The 15,663-nt window shown below is 41.1% G+C and overlaps 1 protein-coding gene across 2 annotated transcripts in view; it reads right to left on the bottom strand.

Annotated features, from left to right (window-relative positions):
• LOC147893818 (ARM repeat superfamily protein) overlaps positions 1 to 1,740 on the bottom strand; it is an 89,761-nt gene extending 88,021 nt beyond the window's left edge. For both annotated transcript variants that reach the window (XM_087385569.1, XM_087385570.1), the window contains exons 1-2: positions 1,533 to 1,740; positions 818 to 1,105 (exon numbers count right to left, since the gene is read on the bottom strand). In XM_087385569.1, coding sequence (XP_087241695.1) covers positions 818 to 1,089 — 272 coding nt within the window. In that variant the 5' untranslated portion in view covers positions 1,090 to 1,105; positions 1,533 to 1,740. The remainder of the gene's footprint in view (positions 1 to 817; positions 1,106 to 1,532) is intronic.
• Between the last annotated feature and the right edge of the window lie 13,923 nt (positions 1,741 to 15,663).

Below are 15,663 nucleotides of genomic sequence, written 5' to 3'. Positions count from 1 at the left end.
ACTTGATTTCAGTTTTTTTCCCCTCCTGCCACCCCACTCACCACTCTTCGACCTGTCCCTTAGTGGGTCCATATCGTCAGGCACGCTGCCCCACACCTGCGGGCAGTAGGACAAGGTCCACGTTGATGGTTGAACGCATGCACACACCCAATTCACACATCCACTTTCACCACCAAGCCAAGATGCCAGGCCTTACCTTGTTTTCACTTTATAAAAATAGGCAATTTCTTGTCCGATCGTGGGGCCGGGGCATGGACATTGAATACAAATGATAAATCTTATAGAAACTCATCCTACTGTTTGAATTAGTGTGCAAAAGCCATGTAGACGGCTGGTCCTCGTGACAATAAAACCCCAGCTTAACAAGTATGTCCCCATAACATTCGCGCATGTGTGCGCGTGCGTGTGTGTGTCCTTATAAGAAGAAGGGCCAGGAAATGGGCCAAGCAGAAACGTACGTACGTACGTAAGTGTGTGTGTGTCCTTATAACGAGAAGGGCCCGGAAATGGGCCAAGCAGAAACGTACGTACGTGTGTGTGTGTGTGTGTGTGTGTGTCCTTATAACGGAAATGGGCCAAGCAGAAACGTTTTTCTATAGAGATGGCAGAGCTTCCCACAGTATAAGGTATTGTGTTTGATGTGGCTGCAAAAACGCAGCAGGCAACTCACCAAAGGGCTAAAACAGTCTTTCAAATCAAAAACGTTAAGTGTGGACCTACAACCGCCAAAAAAGTACTAATTCCATGACCTGCAAATCCTTGCAACTTTCGACCGTTTGCTTCAATGAAAATACGGAACTCGGCAAGAGAAGTAAACCTGTGCTCTACAGTTATACTCTCCAGAAGTGTTGACTTCACTGAATCGCGGACTTGAGGCGTCAACTTCATCCAGTGACCGACAATTTTCTTCCGAAGCAAAACAGCTGCTAGCTGGCGTACATTGCTAGAAGGGGCGGTACGCACATGATGGAGTAAGGCCGACACGATCAGTGGATCTTTTGCTAGGCGCTTGATCTGATCTTCGGCCTGCCTGCGAGCCTCGTTGTCGGGCCGGAGGAACTGAAGCAAAAGGAGCTCTAGCTGTTCCATTCCCCAAACAGAGAATCTAAACAAAACAAATCAAAGTAAGCTACGCATTCAAGAATATGCGCTCTCGCGCTCGCTAGAAACAATCACGTACACAAGAGCACTCACACCATAGGGAGATCGAGACAATCAACTTTGATGCTCATTTTATATACCAATGAACAAATCGGACTTGCTTATTGTCTACCTTTCCCCGAAGCTAACATCAAAGCATTTGATTAACATTTTTATACCTACACTCGCCTCTGTATCCAATGGCGAATCTAGGCTTGCGCCGAAAGTTCTCTAGCTACAATACATCGTCCAAGCCGTGAGCTTGGAGGACGCAAAAGTCGACAGCAAAGATCAAAAGCGATGGCAAGAAAATAAAAAGGATCAAATCCAGGGATGAAAAATGGAGGAAGCTGCAATCGATGCAAAATTGATGGCGAAGGATCGAAATGTACCTGGAAGAAGATAGGTCCTGTGAGGGATGGAAGAGGGACGATGGGAGGTAAGGATTGCTACAAGGCTGTAGAAGAGATGGATTGCAACCCTAAAAGGCGATCGTCCACTTTGTGAAGAAGAGAAGCTTCAAGTGCACATGAAAACAACAATGAAATACCATCAAGATGAAGAAGAAGCTTCTTAGGTGTATAACGTGTACGCTGCAGCCTGTTTTTGCTGTGTAAAAATTCTCTTTTGTTTTTTGTCCTTCCCTCCTACGCGTAGGTCTTAGTAACTAGATTTGCCCCCGCTGCCGTAGGCAGTCTTTCCATCGTTGAGCAAGTAACTATTAACTCGAAATTGAAGCTCACTCCTTCTATTTCATCAATTTTTTAAGGAAAAAAGAGAATGAGTAAAATCGTGGACATGAGACGCAGGACCCGATCCTCCCTGCAAATGTTAGGAGTGGTGATTTATTATTGATTTTGTGATGTCCATATTTTGGAAGCTGAAGTCCAACAAATACATGAGTAAGGCGATACAATAATTGATCCTTGTTGCAGTTTTTACAATATTGTCACATGGACCAAAACCATATGAATAAAGGTGTAGTCATCCTTCAATCTTGCATCCATCTTGGATTTCCTTGCTCCCTCACATCGATAACATGCATTAAACGAGAGGAATGTTGTAAGAATTCGGATTAAAAACAAGAAATTTTGAATGGACCAGTAATTAAAAATATTTATATTATAATATATAATATATAATTATTATAACCACAGATAATGTGGGTAGGGAGGCAACGCGCTTCCTTCCCCAAAGAGTTATAATCCAAGGGAACAGGCCCTTCCCTGGGTGCCAAGATAATGTCGAGAATATAAACGTTGAGAATATTCGGGCCGAGGATGTCTTGCGAATGGATAAGAAAATGGCAAAAAACTTGCCAATGTGACCCTAAGAGGATCTTAGTGTATCCTTGAGCTAGATGATTCCAACATTCTCAGATTGTTCAGTAGACTCTAGACAGTACAAAAAGACAACTATCATGAGAGGAAGTTCGAAGTAGAGCACGTAACATTCTCACTCTCCACTTAGCCAGCGTTACGTGCCTCTACAACCTCGGGAAAATGGGGGTTTGATCATTGTAGTAAGTCGAGCTTGTGAGAGTAGACCATAAGGTCATCGTGAGGCTCTCCAAAGGTTCACATGCCAATAAGCCCAAACTTGCAAATCAAGCAAACCATCTCTTCAAATCGAATAGGTTTGAAACATTTATATAGTCTTTTTATTATGAAAAGGACCTATATGAATTTAGTGCTTTAGTCAAAAGCTCAACTTTTACATCAAATGAAATCAAGGGCTTAGATTCATGACAAGTGGCTCAAGGGGGTGTGAGAAAACCCAAACATCTCCCTAGGTTGCTTGCTGTAACTAGTTTCAATCTTGAAAACGAAAAATGTTTTTCATGTGTAATTATTTGGAGTCTTCATTTTGTGGTTACCTTATTGGCTGTGTGCCACGTCTGCTTGTTTAGCATCATTATTTTTTTGGTCGTTCATCTCTCCTCCTCGTTGGGTAGGCCCGTTGAGCTCGATTCACCTTGTTTTCTTTTTTTTAAGCCTCAAGGATTTGGCCTAATGGGTCGAGTGTTGTGTTGCCAACTCAGGCATAAAGTCCAGGCTTGTGGTTTTGTGTGTGTGTGTGTGAGTGCCATAGATGTGGACCCATTGCCCACCGGTCTAGGGCGAGGCACCCCTCGATAAGACCTCGGGTGCATGAGTGTTGTGGATGTGTGAAAAAAAAAACTCTCCTTTTTCTTTTTTCTTTTTCGCCCTTCAAGGGTCCTAAGTGTGCTAATGAACTTAAGGCAAAGGGATGGTCCAAAAGTCCAAGAAATTGTAACCAACCTTGGCCAATAATTGTTTGGCGACAAAGGTGTTGTGGAGATTGTAAGCTTTGGAATACGAGGATGGTATAGTAAACTAGAGAGAGAGTTCAGTGAGATTATGCTTCAAATGTCTTTGTGATGACTCATTGCAAGTTGTTAGCAGCAAAGTAGAAAGTTGTTTAATTCCATTGTAACTACTGCTTTGAGCTTTTTCTTTATATATATATATCTTTTTTTACTCTTCAAAATTAGGTCCATCCCACCTCTTGTAGCTGTTTTGCTCAAATTCACCAATTAGTTTTTGCCTTACATTAGTTCGTTAGTGGATGTTTAGGGGTGTTTAGGGGTTGATAATGCTTTTTAGGGTTAGGCTTTTTGTCAATTTGCATAGATCGTGATTCATAAGTGTGTTTATCTTGTCTATGTCTCCTGCTCTGCTCTGTGGCTTGCATGGACGTAGAGGGTATGTGGTTGCATGTGGCACGTTATCCTGCGAGTCGCACGATTCTCGAGCATCAATATCTGCGCCTGTTGAGAAGGGGAGTTTGAGTGATGTTTAACGAAAGTCATTGGATTCACAATGATTTTGTGAGTCAGCGAAATGATCTGTGCCTATGAATGTCCATTGATGATTATGTTTTGGTTTTGCAGATTTGTGTGTTGGACAATTGGAGGCTTCGACGGCTTCATCACAATGCACTTAATTAGATGTCGATTCTCTATCAATAGCCAAGCTTTTCTTGGCATCAATTGCAGATAAGAGGGATTAAAAGGTGGTCTATTGTAATAAGCAAAGGCATCTCCAACTTAAGTGTGCATGGTTCTTGCGGATGCATGTAGTTCATATTTGCTTTATTGGGAGGTTCTTATAAATTGCGAGCGATGTTTTTGTTCCATAGTGAGATTTCCTCCCCTATGTTTGCAAACAAAGTGCATCTCTGTGATTCTGATACTAAAATGGTTGATTCAGACTTGCATCCAAGTTCTCTCTTTGTTGTGATTGTGGATTCTTAGTTCTACAATTCTTTCTTGTGTGGTTGCTATTGAATAGTTTTGATTTACTGAGTGTTTGTTCGCTGAACGTTCGAGAGTCTAATGTGTGTATATTTACCATGTTCTCTGCATTGAGTGGTATTCTGTCTCTGCCACCACACTTTGAGACTCGATTGTGTCGATAGCCTTGCTTGCGAGAATCCACCTGTACACTCTTTCCTACATACTCTCTCATCCAACCTTGTCAACTGAGTGTGTTGGCCGAATCTTGTTCTTGCACTTTGTAGCTCACCTTTCTGAGTCTCCAGTCCCTTGAGCCCTTGTACTTCTTTTGAGCTGCTATTCCATCTTGCTTTGGAGGTCCTTGCTGCTTGCCTTCATCCCGGATCGCCATTCTAATGTTTGCTGATGAAATCATCGTTATTGGGCATTTCTTGACATGTGATGTAGCATGTGACATGATCGTTGTTACCAATCTTGATTGTTTTTAATCATTTGTCGAGTAAGCTTGATCATTTCCAATCATTTGCCTTATGTTCTTTCCAAGTAGATAATTTTGAGGTGCACACATTACATGTGTTGTAGAGTTGGAGTTGAGTGGGAATATTTTTGAGGGATTGACTATTACTTGTCATGACACATGTCAGATGTGAGTTGTGTGAGAATGTTTGTGAGGGATTGACTGAAGTTTATTGGTCGTTGTGTGTTGTAGTGTTAAAGCATATGCATTTAGGATGGGGAAACCCAACATTCCATTAATTTGTTAAATAAGTTCCTTGTTTATTGGAGTCCTTTCACTAAAACTTTGCTCTAGATGAGCTCATATCCCCCTATAACAAATGATAAATAAAATTATATTTGGAAGTGCCTATTTATAAATATTCAGGTGTGCAATATATTAAGCATTAGTTTATAGATAGCTTTTGATTTCCTTAGAGCATTTCATTTCCTTATATGCAAGACTATTATGTATGCATGTGAAATTGAATGTAGTTAAGCAAAACCTACAATTGAGAATATCAACCACAATGTTAAAGAGAAGGCATTTCTCTTGAAAATTAAAACTCAACACACAATTATGAAGAATTAATAATTACTACTATTTATTGGACTATTACAGTGCATTAGTATATAAATAAGCTTTCATATTGCTATAGCTTAATTAGAAAGTACTTGCATACTTGTTGTTGAATAACCTCATTATTTTGAAATTTGGAGGCAATGTTTTGATTACATGATAATGTTGAGGATAATCATGTTTAATGCATGATAAAATGCTTCATGATAGGTTACCAATCCATTATAAGAGCATTGCATGTATGATCATAGTAAAAGATCCACAATTGTATGAAGTAAATATTATTACACTTGCGCTTAAACAATTTCTTCAAAAGTTTGTTGTCCATGTTTTGATTATAAGATTTTGTTTGTGAGTAGATATAGTTGTTCTTGAAGGAAATATGAAGAACTTCCACTCAACTAAATCCTCTCCTATTGATGTTCATGTTGCCAATCACTCTTTGCTGAGTGGTGTTTCATCATTTTGAATGGCTCCCTACCTCCCACTTTTAAGACTCAAACAATAAATCTACTGCAAAAAGATGTTTGTTTGAATCCACAACTCTAGAAGAGAAAAAGCCTAGATAATTGCTGTAAAGGAGGAGTCCCCTACATGCAGTGTAGGCATAGAAACATTGCCATATGTCCTTGCTTTGCATCAGGCAAACAATTGATTAGGTGATGAGAAGCAAGAAACTATAGTTAAGATTCTCTAAGTCCATGAGATTGATTTGACCATTAGAATTGGTTTTCAATGGAAAAGTGATGTACGACACCTACATGCTCTTAAATATTAACTATTAAAAAATGTTTACAAGTAGATCTTCCTGATAGAGTGGGGCTTGGTCTCATTGCTCTCTTTATCGATGAATCATATTATGGTGAGTTTGTGAAATTCTTGAACATAGGAGATGATAGTAGAGTAAAAAAATTATCTGTATGCTCCAAGAATCCTAGGAATGATAGTGTGGGGGTTAAAGGCCACTGTACCGTAGCCCTGGTTATGTACAATACTCAAACACATATATATATGGATGACATAGAAGATTAGGGTGTTCTGCACCCACCCAAACTTTGTGTGGCTCTCTTCTAGCCCTCCCTCTCTCTCACCCTCTTCCATTGAGAGCACTCTCAACTACTCGTATCAAAGCTCGGGTGGTCTATTTGATGCTTGTGGGTGGTCTAGCAGAGCCAGTGTGTGTGCCTAGAGCCTGGAGTCTGTTGCTACAGCTGTGTGGGAGGACAAAGTAAGTTTGTGGGTGCTTGTTTGAACTTCCCATGTGGTATTGGAACCTTGTAGAAGCCTGCAAGTGGTATCTGGAAGTCTCTGAGTGGTTTTTTGTGAGATTGCAGATGGTTAAAGACGTTTTTTTGATGATTCCCCTGTTCCTTTTGACAACAATTGAGAGTCCAAAATGACTTGTAGAGGCAACCGTTGCACTTTGGGAATTTGAAAACCCCTTCATTATTGAATTTGGGATCATTCTCTCTTGGATGAGACATTATGATGCTTATGCCCATGGATAGTGTTTATGCTTGAGGCATTTGGTTCTTATTGGCATTAAGTTTGCCATTGTTTTGTCATTGCAGGTTGACATTTTCTTTTGGGCCAGATTTGCTCATATGGATGCATAGTATATGCACATGAGTCAGTTGCATTTTGATGCTTTGAACCTTTGAGGTTTTGTGATATTACGTTCCATTGTGGCATACATATTTGGGTGCACCTGGTATTTGGTGTGATTTGCCTCTTGCACAGATACTAGCATTTAGGATTTTGCTTTGTTTTCATCATGGCATCCTCTTCCATGTCTAAAAGGGAGATTTTCAGCATTAACAAGTTTGATGGGACAAACTTTTCTCTATGGAAAGAACAGATAAGGGATGTGCTTATTCAAAAGAAGTAAATTAAACCCTTGGAAGGGATTGCAAGTAAGCCTACAGCTATGTCTGCGAATGATTGGAATGAGTTGGATGCATTAGCAATGCCTACTACTATCATCTTGTAGAGTCAATTTATTTCACAGTAGTAGATGAGAAAGCTACGGAAGATTTGTCGAAGAAATTATGTGCCACCTATGAGAAGGAACCTACCTCTAATAAAGTTTACCTCATGAAGAGGTTGTTTGAGCTGCAATTGAAGGAAGGGGTCTCCATTGCTTCTCACTTGAATGAATTCAATATTATTTTCAGCCAGAGTTTCAGGCTTTGAAGATTAATTTTGACATGAAGGAAGGGGTCTCCATTGCTTCTCACTTGAATGAATTCAATATTATTTTCAGCCAGCAGCTTTCGGCTCAGAAGATGAATTTTGACACGAAGAAAAAGGCAATATTCCTCTTATGTTCATTGCCATCCTCATGGGATACATTTCGTACAGCTATTAGTAACTATGCACATGGTGGAGTACTGAAGTTGATAATGTTGTGGGTAGCTTGTTGGCCGAGGAGATAAGTCGAAAGTCTATGGATGGCAACTAGTAGGAGGCAGCCTTAGATGTGCAAAGGGGCAAATCATAGTTCATGTGGGGAAGTCCAAAGAAAGAGGGAAGTCTTGTACCAAATCCAGGGCTCAGAACATTGAGTGTTACCACTGTGGCAAGAAGGGCTACATTAGAAAAGATTGCTACAAGATGAAAAGCGAGCAAATGGATACAAAAAAGAATGTGAATTGGGGTGCAAATAAGAAGAAAGAGAGTCCAAGGGAGGACAAAGGAAAAATGAAGATCGAGGAGATCAATGTAGTCACTGATGATAGTGGCAATGAAATTCTCTTCATGTCTAGTCTACCTATTGCAGATTTGCTTACCATTTCAGATGATGCATATTCCCAGGATTGGATTTTTGTTTTTGGTGCTTCATTCCATGTTACTACCCATAGGGAATGGTTCTCCACTTATGACAATGGAAAGACACGTGCATCTTGGAATGTGACATAGTGGGAGGAGGTGACATAAAGTTTTCTTTTACAAATGGATCCGCATTTGTTTTGAAAAATGTGAGACATGTACCTAAGTTGACCAAGAGTCTCATTTTAGCGGGTCAGCTAGATGATGCTAGTTTTCAGACCACCTTTGGTTTTCAAAGTTGGAAAATTCAAAAGGGCTCTATGGTTTTGGCAAGGGGTTCCAAGTGTGGGATGTTGTATCCCTTACATGTCTCAAGGGTGTCTGATCATGTTGTTGCAATAACCGAGCAGCCAAGTACTTTGTGCCAATGCCGACTTGGGCACATGAGCTAGAATGGAATGAAACTCTTATGCCATTTGGGTTATCCGTATTTGAGTTTTTCACATTTTGAATTTTGTGAGCACTGTCTTTATTGGAAGTAGAGTAAATCAACTCATAAAAGAAGGGAAAAGAAAGAGCTTGAAAGGCTTGATTTGGTGCATTCAGACGTATGCAGTCCCATACTTACACGACCATTAGACAGCGCTGAATAGTATGTGACATTCATTGATGATGCAACTAGGAAAGTGTGGACTTATTCTATAGCTCGAAAGAGCGATGTGTTCCAAGTATTTAAAAAATGGTTGTATTTGGTTGAAAATCAGTTGGGTAGAACGCTTAAATGCCTATGGACTAACAATGGTGGAGAGTATCTCTCTCATGACTTTAATATTTTTATGATACAACTGGGATCAAGAGGGAGCCCACATCCCCTCATACTCCGGAGCAAAATCTAGTTGTAGAACATATGAACCACACCATTCAAGAAAGGTTCCAATGCAAGTCTTTCTGCGGGTTTTTGGGATGAGGCAATGAAGACTGCAGTGCATGTGATCAATAGATCACTTTTAGTAAGAGTTTGGATGGTGGTATTTCTAAAGAGGCATGGAGTGGCAAGAAGCCCTCTTACACTCATTAGCGTATATTTGGGTGTGAGGCATATGCACATGTGCCAAAAGAGCTTCAGAAGAAGCTAGATCCTAAGTCTAAGAAATGTATCGTTCTGGGTTATGGTGAAACTGGAGAGATGGGCTATCGTCTTTGGGATCCAAAAGCAAAGAAGATCATACAAAGCCTTGATGTGGTATTCAATGAGAAGAAGATGCATAAGACACCCATGAGGGATGCGGAAATGAGGAGAATCACTTTCCAGGATGTGAATCCACATACATATGTTGATAGACAACAAGTTGTCCATGCACCGTGTCCACGTACCGAATGTGCAGAAAATGGTGCCACCAAGTACTCCCACAGGTACACAATCGAGGGAAGATGATGGATTATCCGTTGATGGAAATGATGAGCCAAATGTGGCTGATATTCAGGTAGTACAACAAGCTCAAATGCCCTTGAGAAGATTAGCTAGAGTGTCTAGATCGCCTGAGAGAGTTGTTCTAGGGGCAGACTATGTGATGCTTACTGGTTGTGGGGAGCCTTCTTCCTACAGGGAGGCTATGATGCGCGAGGATCAGTGCAAGTGGAAGTATGCTATGCAATCAGAGATGAATTAACTCATTAAAAATAAGACTTAAGACTTGGTTTCTTTGCTTGGCTATTCTAGGAAAAAGGCATTGGAAGGAAGTTAAGTGAATCATGAGGTACATGAAGGGTAGCAAGGAGATGTGCATCTGCTTTGGTAGAGGAGAGATGCGTGTACTTGGGTACACAGATTCAGACTATGCAAGTCATGTGGATAGCAGGAGATCCACTTCTGGTTATGTGTTCACCTTTGCAGGTGGTGTAGTAGAGCTTGTTAAGGTTCATATAAATGATAACCCTGTAGATATGTTGACGAAGAGTTTACCTAGTCTCTGTGGTTTGAGTATTGTCGTGTATATGATGGGCATTGGATAGTATGCTCAATTGTCCTTTATGTGAGAGGTTGTGGGGGTTAAAGGCCACTGTGGCTATTCGCACTTAAAGGCACATTGTACTTTATGTGAGAGGTTGTGGAGGTTAAACGCCATTGTGCCTTAACCATGATAATGTACAATACTCAAACACACACATACACACACACACATATATATATATATATATATGGATGACATAGAAGATTACAGTGATTTGCACCCACCAAAACTTGTGTGGCTCTTTTGGCTCTCCCTCTCTCTTACCCTCTTCCGTTCCACTTCCGTTGAGAGTATTCTCAATAGATACTCGATAGCAGTATCACAAACTACACAATAGCTTTCAAAGAAGGAGGTAGCCAATTGCCAATTGCCAATTGCCTCTTGCCACCCTAGCAATGATATTTATCAAACTAGGCACATCATATAAGCAAAGAGACAGATCATCATTGGGGATGGGGAGCTGATCATGGTCTTTTTGGCATAAGTGAAAGCTAAGTTTGATTGGCCTACGAGTGTAAGTTTGCTAGGTAGTCTACCCTAGCAAACCCATGACAATTGTGCATATGAATTTGGTTTTGTAGATTCATGGACCATTTGCACATTTGAGCCATTTTTTAAAAGTTGGACTCAATTTGAGTCAGCATTTGGGGGTTCTAGCAGCAAATAAGTATTGTTGCAAAATTTGCAAGTCAAGTTGCATGTTGGCAAAATTTGTGTTTTTGGAGCTTAGATTATCTTGCATTCTTTTGAGATAGCACAAAATGTACATTATATCTTTGGGTTTTGGCCCAAAGGGATAAGTTGGATGATACCAACAATTCTTTGTGAAGCTTTATGGTAAAAAACATGCTTGTGGCCAAAAGCTTATGGAGTTAGGTCAAAGGGGACGAAACTTGCCAAGTGGTAGAGTTAAGAATCCACATCAAGGAGGTGCTAGACAAGATCGTGTGGCAGTATGCTCAAATTTATGAGTATCAACATTTAACATAATCTCACAATATCAGAGACATGGGGTCAAGTGCATCCTTGATCCTGTTCCTCAAACCTACACGTAGGTAGGGAGTGAAGTCTTACTCTATATAACCCAATATAATTTTAAAAATGGAGAATATCTCAATGCGAGCTGACACAAGGCAATCTATCAAGAATGGAAAGCATATAGGCTTACAAACTATAGAAAGTAAATGACATACTAAGGGAGCTCGATTGTAAAAGGCAAAACTGTCATTATTAGAGGCAAAATGTTTTCTACTAAAAGGGTTCAAGATCCTTTCCTTCAAACTTAGTCGATGATACCAGCGGGGATGTTTCCCATAATACCCTTGCTAAGTTGTATCATAAGTGGTTCATCAACTCTATTAGCTTGATCCATTGCCTAGATTGTATTCAGAATGCAAGTTCTTATTTGTGTGTGATTGATTTTCTTCCCTTTTTTGAGCTAGCCACCACTGGAAGTTTTTTGGGGGTACTACCCCTCCTTTTAGAAAAAATAAAACAAACTACAAGGATGTTGTAGATTCACAAAAGTAGCATAGTAGCAACTGCTGCAAGTGCTCACATGGGGAAGGAAGGAATCGATTGAATAGAAGCTCACCTCAAAAGTAAGAATTCTTTTCACAAACACATGTCATTAGTGCTTTAAAAGGGTCTCAATGACATTAGGATGGATTTTGGCTCAACAAACAATGTCCTTTTTTATTTGTTTTAAGGGGTTTGGAAAATCCAATGTGGAGATACCATGTATACAAGTATAGATTTTAGATATTTGGTGGCCTAGTGAAATTCCAATTGAAATCACTACAGTGGCTTGGTATAAGTTTTGAGTGGGAAATATTTTGAGCTCCTTTCTATGCCTTCTATCAAAACCATTTCAATCTTGCCTTTTTGTTCTCTACTTCTTTCCCTTCTTTCCCAACCACTCCATTTGTATTTGTTGATCTATCCTCCTTTCCAACTTTACTTCTTCATCTATCCACAAGCTTCTAGGGTGGATCCCGTAGAGTCGAGAGTCCGGCTGTCCTCGCAGGTGTCACGCCCAACAGGCCATACACTATCTGGTAGAATTGCATTATTGGAGGATGCCTTGCAATAGATTTTAGCGCAACAGTTACAAGCTAATGTAGGGCAATCCAAGCTTAGGAAAATGGTTCATAGTATGTCAGCTAGACCATCTCGTGAAGAGAAAGGTAAATCTCCAATGGAGCCTGAATCCAGTGTTCATACGGTCGAGCCTAGGAGGGCTAAGATGGCTAATATTGCCAATTATAGGCCAGAAAAGTATTTTGGTTGGATGTCTGACCGTAGTTCCGATATCATAGAGACCTGGTTACACAAATGGGACGAGGCCTTCGCCATTTGTGAAATCAAGAATGATATGAAGAAAAGCTGTGAGGCCACCCATATGTTTAATGAGGCAATGGATCGGTGGTGAATAAAGATGAAGTGGCATTCACTACTTGGGAGGGGTTTAAAAAGGAATTTGGAAAATACTTCTTACCTCCTGACGAAGCATCCCGAGCCAGTATTGAAACCTTTGTTAGAGAAATTTATCAGTGGTGGAATACACTGATAAGTTCAAAGAAAGTGTAATGAAAGTTTATGAACCTCTACCTCAGTTAATCTAGGTAAAAGATTTTATCTTTGGACTGAATGATCGGATCAAAATGGAAGTTCGGGCTAAGTATCCTTGTGATAGTTGATCGTCTTACCAAGATGGCTCACTTCATTCCAACTAGGGAGTCTGTTAGTGCCCCGCAAGTGGCAGATTTGTTTATTAAACATATATTTCATTTGCATGGATTACCCAAATCCATAGTGTATTTTGGCCTTTCGAGATGCACAGGAAGATGCTTTAGTTGTTAGTGTGCAGGATGGTGGTAGACTGCTCAGGTCCACAAAGGACATCTTGCTTGAGTCTGCTTTTCAGCCTATCAGGGTTGTAGGTCTTTTGGTGCAGGGATCAGATTCAGAGTGGTTTCTAGACCGAGACCCCCGGCTACTCTCCACCAGGTCTTGGAGGCTTTGGCTCTATGGGGGAGTTCCCATCCGGTATTTGCAGTGGGACCCCGGAGAGTGGGAGTGGATCGACACAGGGCATCGAGAGAAGAGCATCCCCTTCTTTTGTTACACAATCAGTAATGCCAAGAGATTTCAGCTCAGTAGTAGAGGTTGGAGACCTTTCAAAGTTCCTCATTGGGAGACATTTGATATCACTGCGGATTTGCAGAGATGCTTCTGGAGGAGACTCTGGAAATCCCACAGGAATAGGAATATCACTTTCTTCTTTTGGCTCTTTATCAATGGTGGGATTGCAGTGAACCTTTGGAGATCCAGGTCCGACCCTACTTGCCCTCGTTGCCTCTCCGCCTCGGAGACTATTCAGCATTGCTTATGGGATTGAAGACAGGTGAGGATGATTTGGATGGGGGTAGCCAAGATTTTCAGTCACTTTGCCCACTCCCCATTCTTTATGACATGGGGCTCAGTGGCTTGGCTTTCTCTTACAGGGCCTCAGGTATTCTATGAAAGATTTGACTCCTCTCGGGCCATTTCGATTCGACGTCATAAGATTGAGTCATGTTCGTTGGATGTGGTACCACACCTTCCTTTTACAGCTATACATGCCTCTGTGGATACTTCTTGGGAGATTCTAGTGAGCATAGCATCTTGGCATATCTGGAGAGCCAGATGCACAGAGGCTTTGGAGGGTACTCAGGTCATCCCTCGCACACATTGGCTAGTATCTGAACAGATATACCGTACATACTTTGATGGCCGTATGGACGAGTATGCAGGGAGACTCCCGTAAAGCCTCAGCTAGGAGGGCTTCTTTCTTCAGGGAATGGAAGGATTCTCCTTTCTTCTCTGAGACTACTACAGGGTTGAGGTGGCACCTTCAGCTTCAGCCTTGGTTGTTTTCCACCTCACTCTGAGGGAGTTTTATTTATCCTCATGATTTCATGATGTATTCCGCTTTGAGCTTGCTCTCGCGGGTTTTTTCTCTTACTTAATAGAAGTCTCTTTCTTGAAAAAAAAATAAATAAATAAAATCCATAGTGTCAGACAGGGATGTCAAATTTACCAGTCATTTTTGGACTGCAATGTTTGAGACACTAAGAACTGAGTTGGGAATGAGTAGTGGGGGTCCTTTAGAAACGGATGGTCAGACGAAAAGAATCAACCAAATTTTAGAGGATATGCTTAGAGCATATGTGTTATTGAGGCAACATACATGGGACAAGTGGTTGCCACTGTTAGAATTTGCCTACAATGAGAGAAAACATTCAAGTCTTACCAAACATAGTATAGTTTTTTGTGTCAGGTAAGTAAGGTAGAGCGGGTGAAGCCACCCGGACTTTTACAACCTTTGGAAATACCACTAGGTAGGTGGGAAAGCATTTCCATGGACTTTATTGTAGGTCTGCCTATGACACAAGGTGGATATAATTCTATCCTTGTGATAGTTGATCGTCTTACCAAGATGGCTCACTTCATTCATCTTGAATTGATAAATGTGCTTTTTCCAATGCATGGCTGGTTGTAAAAGTCCGAGTGGCTTCACCTGCTCTGCCTTACTTACCTGACACGAAAAACAATGTGTCACATATTCATGAATATGTTTTTTCATTTTCAGCCAAAAGAAATCTCACTTCACGAGATCATATGTTTTCTCGACTCCTGGATGTCCCGCACATGGGCTATCATGGCATTGTTGAATGACTCTATGCCTGAGATCATTCTGATTAGGTACTACTACCTTGCCATTTCTTTTTAGCATACCATCTCTTATGGTATATCTTGCATAAGTTTAGCCTTTCTTGGATGCTAGGTCATTCTTTTCCCCGGTTTTGAATACATGAAGCACTAGAGCCCCATCTCTCATACCTTCCTCGGCTGGACCTTTTGAGAGGAGGAAAGAGGGTGGCTAGGGCAATTCGGCACATTGCCCTACATGTGGCACCACCCGATCGATGGCCACATCAAGTCTCTAACATGGTCTCAGAGCTCATCAACTCTTATTGTGGGCGTGGCAGGCATGGAGTCCTCCATGCAACAGTCAAAGCCAGATCCGCGGTTCACATATGTACAAGTGGCAGCATGATGACCACATGACAGGGCTCAAAAACAGAGGCATGTAGGTAGAGCAAGCCAACCGCACGCATGAATTGTCATGATTGCTATGGTTGTGTTGTCCAGTCCAAGACCCAGCCTGGATGTACGCATGTATTGGCGACTACTACAGTTGAAACAACGGCACCCTTGACACGTGTCACGTGCTCGACAAGATAAGCCTAGCTCAAGTAGCAACAATGGCAAGTTTGTTCTCCCTGCTTGGATGATTGACACATAGCAATGGCAAATACTCCCTTGTGCTTGGATTGAAGGGGAGTGTTGGAACCTCAAATGAG

The sequence above is a fragment of the Dipteris shenzhenensis genome, chromosome 15 (genome assembly GCF_047967505.1).
Source record: "Dipteris shenzhenensis isolate YYH24624 ecotype China chromosome 15, Dip_SZ_1.0, whole genome shotgun sequence".
NCBI classification, from domain to species: Eukaryota; Viridiplantae; Streptophyta; class Polypodiopsida; order Gleicheniales; family Dipteridaceae; genus Dipteris; species Dipteris shenzhenensis.
The sequence above is the reverse complement of the archived record's forward strand: the minus strand, read 5'-3'. Positions and strand labels throughout refer to the sequence as shown.